General features: G+C 42.3%; 1 protein-coding gene across 1 annotated transcript in view; it reads left to right on the forward strand.

Moving 5' to 3' along the window:
* The first annotated feature begins 7,529 nt into the window (after positions 1 to 7,529).
* Positions 7,530 to 9,908, forward strand: part of VGLL1 (vestigial-like family member 1) — a 4,554-nt gene continuing 2,175 nt past the window's right edge. The window contains exons 1-2 of the mRNA XM_009073347.1: positions 7,530 to 7,740; positions 8,319 to 8,714. Of these exons, the coding sequence (XP_009071595.1) occupies positions 7,530 to 7,740; positions 8,319 to 8,714 (607 nt within the window). The remainder of the gene's footprint in view (positions 7,741 to 8,318; positions 8,715 to 9,908) is intronic.

The raw sequence follows: 9,908 nt of genomic DNA on the forward strand, positions 1-9,908 counted from the left end.
AGCACCAACAAAGACTGAGACCAAATGCTTTACTGGCTTTCCTATTAACTAGGATTTTACAAAAATAAAAGCTGTTTTTCCATGCAAATATGTTGTTCTGAAGTGTGGCATTACACTCCAAGTGGTATTTTCCTTTTGTCTACCTCTGTTACTCCCAGTAAAATGTAAAAGTATATTTTTATAAACTAGTCATTGAGTTACTGAGGCATTTAGTAGTCTGTGGAGAGGTTAGTGCAGCTGTGACTTTCTTTTCAGCACATTTGTCAATTGAGACTGAATTATTTTGACATTTTCCTTTTGGAAATGATGCAAACTTTTATAAATTGAGCTGAACAGAAATAACAATTTTCACAAAACTTAAGATTACTGTTTTGGAGTATGAAAACCTTGTAGTAGAGAGCAGTAATGTTTAATACCAAATTTTAACCAATCTCAAGCTGAACAAGCTGAGTTGATTTTTAAACTTCCATTTGTTTTCTGACTGAGCAGCATCATAAATAATGTGGTAAGAAGGTAAAACCCCAATGGAATTTTCATTGTGTTTTAATTTAAAGTGCTTTCTAATGGTTTGTCTTGCCCATTAGAAGTGACGAAACCAAACCTTTTTGCTCAGGTTCTAATGTTCTTTAGGTCCCACTGCAGTGCAGTATGTCCTGAGTGTTCCCCCATCCCCTGGCTTTGGTGAGAGGCTCATTGGAAGAGAATGTCTCCTTCCCTCCACTTGTGATGAGAACAATAACTAGCAGCAGGTTGAAACCTAATAATTGCTGAATTTTGAGCTAGAGAAATAGTTGTCTCTGGTAATTAACAGTGTGACAACATGGCTGTGAAGCCACTTACATACAACAGCAGGGACAGAGCATTGACTGATCCTTCAACATAACTCAGCAGAGAGAATCACTTCCTTAACCGTGGCATCCAAAACCATTGCTTAGCTTCAGGATATGTTGGTAGTTGGTTACAACCAGATGCTGTTCAGTGTTTTGCTGGCAAGTTACAGGTGTTCCCCAGAGGTGACATGGCTTGAGGAGATTGGCCAAGGGAGACACCTGGGAACAAAATGCTCCAAAAGAAAAGACTTTCTCGAAGGTTTTCTCCTTGTTTTTTCTTTTTTTTTTTTTTTGGCAGGTTCTTGAATGTGCATACACAGCTGTAAAGAGAGAATTAGTTTCATTTTGCATCAAAATGTTTATCTGTTTCTCCTGCTGACGTTTTTTAATTACCTTTTTAATTGAATTCAGTCCCTCGTACAACTTACATTTTGTATAAGGATTGCAATTCACTTAAAATCATGAGTATGTTAAATGCAGTGCATTTTAGCTAAAACATGTCCTAGACATTGTTCAGTTAAGGTTAATCTATTTACAATGGCAAATAATTAGCTTAATTCACTTATGAAAACTCGGAAGGTATTGGATGCTTCATAGAACCTAAACTTGCCTTTATATTTTCCAGTAAAATTGACATTCACACCCTGAGTTCTTGACCTGTGTAACAGCCAAACTGGAGAGAAAAAAATACTTCATACCTATGGATTTTAATTGGATTTTAAATTCTTGGGGTTTATCTCTGAATTTGAGGAAATATACTGCAGTATGGTAAATGAATTCCGTGAGCTGTGTACTCGTGTCGATTTGACCTGTGTGTATTTTAGTGCTCATTATACAAGGCTTGAAGTCTTACTGTCAGGAAACTCGGAAAGTCCTGTAAAATATTTATAGAATTATGGAATCTTTTGCAGCAAATTGGGTTGTTTTGCTTATTCTGTAATACGAAAGTATATTGTTAGATTAAACTTTTCAGTAAGTTGACTTGGAATTTTTTGACAGGTGATTTTCTTTCGATAAGTTGATCATTTTCATTTATCCTTTAGACAAGCAGCATTTAAAAGCAAATGGTATTTGGATAATATCTAGACTTGTGACAGCATCTGAGAATCCCTTGATTTGTCTTCAATTTGTTTCTTAAAGGGGTTGTGTTTTATACTACCTTTTTAATAAACAAACTCGTGAACAGAACAAGTCTTTGCTGATTAGTTTTGAGATAATGTATTTGTCTTTTTTTCCCCCCCTCAGTAAAAGATGCTATAGCATTTGGTGCACAGGGACTGCAGTTTATAATCATGTGTTAACATGCTAGAGCTTTCTAGCTGGTTCCAGGAGACATGTGGCTGGAGCTGTAAGTGGGATATGATATTTGTTCCCTCTTTGTGGATTCTCAGCCTTCATCCTGGCTTGGAGTGTTAATGGACCTGCACAGAATCATAGAATCAACCAGGTTGGGAAAGACCTCCAAGACCATCAAGTCTAACCCTACCATGGTTACCAGACCATGGCACTAAGTGCCACATCCAGTCTCACCCTGAAAACCTCCAGGGGTGGTGAATCCACCACCTCCCTGGGCAGCACATTCCAATGTCTGATCACTCTCTCCATAAAAAACTCTTCCCAATATCCAATCTAAACCTCCCCTGGCAGAGCTTGAGTCTGTGCCCTCTTGTCCTCCTGCTGGTTGCCTGGGACAAGAGACCAACCCCCACCTGACTCCAACCTCCTGTCAGGGAGTTGTAGAGGGTGATAAGGTCTCCCCTGAGCCTCCTCTTCTCCAGGCTGAATAACCCCAGCTCCCTCAGCCTCTCCTCCTGGTGTTAAAAGGAGCAGGAGGAGTGACTGCAGACACTAGTTACAACTGATCCTGTGGGATGGTTTATTTATTAAGGACAAGTAGAACTTCTATTTTTGCTCTCAAATATTTATTTTTTATTTAAAAGCTTTGACACTTTGCTTAAAAAGCACTAAAAATCAATTGTTCGATTCTTATACTGAAGAACAGGGATTATAATCCATTTTTCCCAGGAGTACTTTCTAGGAGCTTTAAACTGATGGCATCTCAACAACCTGATGAGTGCTATAACTGCCAACCCAAGAGGAAACTCTTGAATGAGGTCTTGAAAAGCTGTAGCAGAAGGAATCTGCTGCCTGGAACAGTTCAGGAAAGGGACTTGGAGAAGGAGCAATGGAGATGCTGAGGGCTCTTGCCCTGCTGGAGGTCTGGAATCCAGTCTGTCTCCCAATGAGCGTGTGTTTATGCAAAGAGTGTGTCAATAAACTGCTCAGCACCGTCACGGGAGCCTCACAGCAGTAGTTAAGTTGTTCTGGGAGATGGCAGAGGGTGGATCCATAGGCACTTAGCAGAGGGAATTGGCCTGTGCTCTCCTGCTTTCTGGGTGAGTAAACAAACAACTAAATTACTCTATAAAAGACATAATGTCACCAGTTTGGTGACTCTAGTTTCCCAGTGTGGTTTTTTTCCAGCTAAGACTGGCAAGTTTGACCCTGATTCAGCATTTGTGGAATGGCTGCAATTTGGTAGTTTTGGTAAACTTAGTACAAAAAAATCAAACCAAAACCATCTGTTACCTTACAGAACAAGAATATTTTTATCTTGTGAAGGTTTCTGCAGTTATTTAAACAGCCAAGAAAAGTGAGAAAATTGGCTATCCAGTTTATCTGGGCTGGAAACAGATCATCTTCTCCTCGTAGATGTTTGTAGTTTTCAACTTAATACGTGGAATAGGAAAAGTCCTTTATCATCCTGACCAAGTTTGGTTCTCTGCCATCACTTGTTTATCATCTCACTCTAAACTCTTCCAAAGTCCACACTGTCTTCTTCATTATGTACACATTGTCATTTAAAAAAACAACAAAACCCAAACCTACTTACAATCCTATTTTCCTCATTCCTGAAACCTCCTAACCTGGTTGACTTGTTGGAGTGCATTTCATGCATTCTTAGCAGATAGGCTGAAGGAAACGCCTAGATCACGCGCAGCTGGAGGCTAGAAAGCATGTAGGGAGTTCATGAACGTGGCTTGTCTCCTGCTGCAGTCACTGACTGCAGAGCACACACAGCCTGCTGGGCCCTGGCAAGGATTCCAAACTGCTGGACACAACATGACCCTCCTGCATCTGGAAAATCTTACTGGCGTGACACTGCTCCTGACAGTGAGTTAAGGTAGGAGAATTCAGGGATCATTCCAACCCACGTTCACTGACTTTCTCAAATGTTCCCTTGTTTGAAAGATAACTTGACAGAGAATTCCTGCTTGTTAAATTGTGGCTTAAGACTTGGGAAGTGGAGATTGTTTTGATTTGTTTTAAAAGCTAGTTCGAGCTGTGTGGAATAAAGAACAGAGAGTTCCCTGTCTGATGCTCCAGTGATGGGAAATCAATACTGCTAGCAAGGGTGGGGAATGTGAAAAAGATTGTAAAGTATTACCACTTGTGGTGAGCCATCAACACCACATCTCTGAAGCCCATGGTGACCACACATCCTTTTCCACCTGAAGGACAAATAATTTGGACAACTGTACTATTCTGCCATGATTACACCATTCTGAGAGTAGTGCAAGGTGGGCTGAGCCTGTTTCATCCTGAGCTCCACTTCTACTTTGTTTTGGCAACAGTTTGTGGCAGACACAATTTGGAAGGATTTCTGCCTTCCTTTGCAGACTGGAAGATGGAAGAATGACATGTTCAGATGGAAGAATGGGAAGAGCACAGTGCTCTAAATGTAATGTCCCTGTCTCCTGGGATATTAGATTCCTCATGTGCATATGATCACTGAGAGGACTGAGATCTAACCTAGGCTATGGCCAGTCTTATGGCTGCTTCTTGGAAAGCACATGAGATTTTTAAGGGAAATGAGAAAAAAAAAAGACAGATAACTTTAAATCTTTAAAATACATTATTTTTCTAGCATTGTAACTGTTCACAATTCACACAAGCTGCTACACATCAATAAACAGTGCTAAAGGAGCTCAGAAGTAATGTCAGGAGCCACTTAAGCATGTTAATAAAGTGGTGCAAAGACACAATGGCTTGCAGTGAGTGAGGAACAGGAAAAGTGAACCTCTGGGCCAGAGCTAATGCTCACTAAATGCTATGTTGCTGGGTAGTGGTGGAGCAGTGTAGGAAGAGCTGCTTTGCTGCTTGCTGTTGAGACAGCCTGATGTCCTTTCAGGCCATGTGGTCACTGATGTCTTTGCCAAGCTTTCACCATTAGGGTTGGAATTTTCAATGGCAAGTGCTGGCCTCCAGCTGAGCAACCAGAAAGTTCCTTAACCTAAACAGCAGGATGCTTTCTAAAACAAGACTGGGGAAAAAAACTGTCTCTTCCTATGCTTGAAGTTCTTCCAGTTGTTTGGCTGGGCTGTGCTAGTTCCTGCTCCCCTCATGGGGCTTGGGAGGATGCCTGTGGGTTGAAAGGAATGTTTTTTTGGTTTAAGTTTTCTGTGTTTGGGAAAGTTTGGTCAATTTTGAAGTTGTGAAAGATTGTCTTCTGAATCAGAGGACTGTTAGAGTAACCCCTTGCACCAACCTGTGTGTCCCGTTCCCACTGCTGTGGGACCAGAGATTGGAGCTGGGAAAAGGATGCAAGAAGAGCAAAGCAGCAGAAATCCTCAAATAAGGATTTAGGAACTCTTGAATTTGAACATGAGTTGGCAGTTGATGACAGGGGATTACAGCTGGCTGAGCAAGGGATCATGAATGGGGAGAACTGCATGGGGGAGGGAGATAAAGGTAACAAGCAAAACTAGACAGAGAAGCAAGTGATAAACAGGACAAGATGTTTGTAGGTGAAGGCTTAAGCATTAAATTGGGGATAGATTGTGGTTGGATAACCTTAATCCTCTATTTCTTAATATCTGGATAGCTGGCTTTGCAGCCTGAGCAGTCTTTCCATGTGTAAGAAATACTGAGACCATTTGAAGGCTGTGTCTGCAGGCACTTCAGAGTGTCCTCTGAGACACACAGGAGTGCCATGTTTATTGGGAAGCTTCTGAGGAGTGAGGGGGTTTATGACTAGAAAAAGAAATCAGATAAATGCATGGGAATAAGTTAAGCAACACTGTGTATTGCAGGGTTAGTTGGATGGAAACATAAATCTAATGATTCATTAGGTTGTGTGTGGTACAAGTGGCTATGGGCCAAGGGTTTGCCTGGACTCTGAGAAAGAACAGCCTTCCTTTTGCTACCAAGGTAAATCAATTATGCTATGCAGTGTCATGAGCTGACAGTGAGACTGGAGCACTGAATAGAAGCAGCAGGCACTTCTCACTGCACTCGGAGCATTGCTAAATATGATTTTGATTACAGCAGGACGTGTGAGCTCTGGTTGGGGAACTTGCTCCCCTGCGGCCAGAAACTCTACAAATGCATGAAAAAGATGCTTCTCCAGGGCAAGCCGTGACATTCCTTGTCCTACTCTTACCATATCTGGCAGCAGAGATCTTTATGGAGAACAAAAAGGAGTCTTATAGCCTTCTGCTGACTTCCTGCAAACTATTTTAGTGTAGTTCCTGCCTTAAATCCATAACTTCGGGTCAACCTACAGTGTGTGTTTGAGCAGTCTTGCTACCAAAGTTTTAAGCAACTGGCAGACCCACCATGTTCCTAGGTGAGTTGTTTCAAACAAAAAAAAAAAAGGTTATTTGTTTGGGTTTGGATTTGTTTGGGTTTGTTTTTACTTGAATTTGCCATTAGTTGAATTTCCATTATTTTAATCTGAATGTCTTTTTTTAACAGGTGAATCAATTAGTTACCCTTAGAAGTCTTTTTATTGTGGAGCTCTGTACTGACAGTGATCAAGGTACATCAAATTTTACCTTAAATTATTATTTTCAGCTCTAACGAGTGGTGAGGGGTTGATTTTTTTTTTTTTTTGTTTGGTTTGTTGATGTTGTTGTTTTGGTTTTTTTTCTCTTTGTCAGTATGTTTTTTGGAACAATACAAAAACCAAAATTGGTCAAAGCACTTTGATAAGTTCACCCTGAACTTCATCCAGGGCTAGTGCCACCTCTGAATTATTTTTCTCAGTGCTTCAGTTCTTCCAGCACATTTCCATCCTCAGGGCACATTTGCACAGTAATAGGTCCTAAGCCCAGGCTTACAAAGGCAGGGTGAGAAATGACAGCTGGTGGATGGATGTGCCCATTTCCTTCTCCAATGGAGCTGATGCTGTGGCATTGAGGAGTAACTTGTACAAGGTTGGTATTCATCAGGCCCTCTGCCTCTCTGAGCCATTCACTTCTTTCAAGGTGCAGTATCCCTTGCTAGGGTTGAATGTTGCACAGTTATATCAAACCTAGAGCTCACCAGCAAAAGATGTTGCACTGAGTGAGCTAAAGACTAATTGGACTCAATTTGTCTGTCTGGGGAAATGCACTGCCAGCAGAGTTCTGAAAAATGTAGTGTGCATTTACTGAAGGGTTTCTCCTTTTGTTTCACACTTCAAATATTTCACATTAGAAGTATTTAGTAAGTATTTAAGTATATAATCAGTAAAGAAAAGATGTGTGGAAGAAGCAGAAAACCAGATAAAGAATCTAATCCTACTAGTAACTTCTAGTTCTTCTGGCCCTCCATTTTCAGGAGGAAGATGGGCTCACCACTGACTGGGCACTTCAAGTTGAATATTATCTTTGAGCAGTCTTGTTTTTTTTTGTCAGGAGCTGTTGTTTATTGACAATGGAAGAAACAAGGAAGCTCTCTCCAAAGCCATGTAAAAGCAAAGAACCTGTGAAAACAGAATGGGGATCTCAGAGTGTTGTGTTTACCTATTTCCAAGGGGACATTAACAGTGTGGTAGATGAACATTTTTCTAGAGCTCTAAGCAATGCCAAGAACCCCCAAGACCTGAGCACAAAGCACAAGAGTGAGACTGTTGTCCTGAAGAATGGTGAGCTGCTTTCCATGTGTGAGTGTGCTGTTGAGTGGGGGTGATTGGCTTTCACTGAGGAATTTAAGATGCAGTGAGCTTAAATTTGGAACTGTGTGCAAACAGAAAGCCAGAAAAATCATACTCACAAAGCCCTGGGTTATGTAGCTGGGACCTCCTGGGTAAATCCCCGTGCTAGGTGGGGTGATACCCACGTTGCTCATGGGCCTGTTAGCAGGACTAGGTCCTCATTTTCCAGCCAAGTGTGCCCATCACTGTCAGATGCACTAAGTGGATTCTGCCTTGTCATCTTTGCAAAAGTATGTATGTTTTAAGCTTACAGTTTTTAAAAGCTTGTCTATGCTAGTTGCATGTAAGAAAACACATGTAATACTGAAACATTGGTGGTGGTGGTGGTTTAATCTGCTTTTAGTATGAACTTGTGGTTGATTTTTAAGAGAAGCAGCACTAAAGTGAATATATAGTTCTGTAAAAATCAATATTCAATCTGGTAGGGTTCCCCTAGAATTCCATTGAAATTTGCCTTGGGGAAAAGTAAGGATTGATGAGACTTCAGATGCTTTCTCTCTCTTTTCAAGTCGATAGCATGTCTCCCCATCAGTGGAATTTCTCATCGCATTGCTACAAACCATATCCATCATCTGGTCTGAATTTTCCTGCTGCTGGTGTGGCAGGCCAGTACCAGGCACCAGCTCTGCGGAGTCACCCAGCTCAGCCTGCAGATCTGTGGCCCTTCCCTTCAGCTGGGACTCCCAGTCTCGCCAGTTCGGTGTATCATCACGGCTTGTCTGAGCTGCACGCGGCGGATGAACCGATCTCTGACAGGAAATACGGTTCTCTTCTTGGTCTTCTGCAACAGGAAAGGTGCCTAACATCCATGCAAGAATGTACCATGAAGCAACACTCAAGTCCTGCTTGTATGACTGGACCTGCTAGGTTACAAAATATGAGTCAAAGTTCAGCTCCTGGGGGAGGTAAGAAAATACTTACTATCACTTTATTCTTTGATGGCATCTGATGTAAAGTGACAAAATAATATAGTCTGTCTTCTGTATTCCTGAGCTTCCCAAGCAAGAGCTAACTTCAGTCAAACTCACAGAAATATTACTCCATAGATAACCCTGATGTGTACTGTGGTACTTGGGATGGATTGGCCATGTAGTATGGCTGAATCAGTAATACACATTGCCTACTCACACAATATTTTACCTTCAGGCTTAGATCTGGGAGATATTTTAGGTGAATATAAACATTATTCACAGTGCTATTAGGATCTCTACCCCATAGGTAGCAGGTATGATGTGTACCAGAGGGTCATCTACTGTGACCAGAAAGGGGTGCCAGGAAGGATCCCAGAGCAGCCTGTCTCACTGTGTAGGGTGTTAATGATCTTCTGCTGGGAAACTTCAGCCCTTACCAGCATGGTCAGAGGGTTTTCTCCCTCAGTCTCTGTAGCTGGAAGGATGAGGGCACAGGGGCTGCCAGGCCAGCAGCATCTGCTGGCTAATTGCTGCCCTGCCTGTCAAAGGCTGTTGTTTGCTCCCTGCAGATATCCAAGAGCTAATGCAATTCACACAGAAGTGATGACTGTTGTTTATTTATTATCAACAATTAGTAGGAATCCCAGCCTAGGTACTACACTGTGGAAAGATGCTGACGACTGAAGTCCATTTCCCAGGAGTTCACATCCCCACAGTTCTAGGTGTGCTGGAGAAAGCTGCTCCCTTGTGAGTAATTCCTGCTCTTGAAGCTCTCTGGGGTCAAGCTTCCTGGCCAGAGCCTTGGTGCCCTGCTGGGATAGGCCTGCATTGCTGTGTCTGGGCGTTCCCCAGCCAGACAGCTTGACACTGGTCTCCAAGAAAAAGGGTTGTGAAATTGTTTAGGGAGTCTGCTGGAAAAATACAGCGTGTCCTACCTGGTGCTTCTAGATGGAAAGTGATTCTGCCCCTGTACTCAGTGCTGGTGAGGCCACACCTTGAATCCTGTGCTCAGTTCTGGGCCCCTCAGCTCAGGAAGGATATTGAGGTGCTGGAGCAGGTCCAGAGAAGAGCAACGAGGCTGGGGAAGGGACTGGAGCACAAGTGCCATGAGGAGAGGCTGAGGGAGCTGGGGGTGTTCAGCCTGGAGAAGAGGAGGCTCAGGGGAGATCTTATCACCCTCTGCAACTC

The sequence above is a fragment of the Acanthisitta chloris genome, unplaced genomic scaffold, assembly GCF_000695815.1.
Source record: "Acanthisitta chloris isolate BGI_N310 unplaced genomic scaffold, ASM69581v1 scaffold42164, whole genome shotgun sequence".
NCBI classification, from domain to species: Eukaryota; Metazoa; Chordata; class Aves; order Passeriformes; family Acanthisittidae; genus Acanthisitta; species Acanthisitta chloris.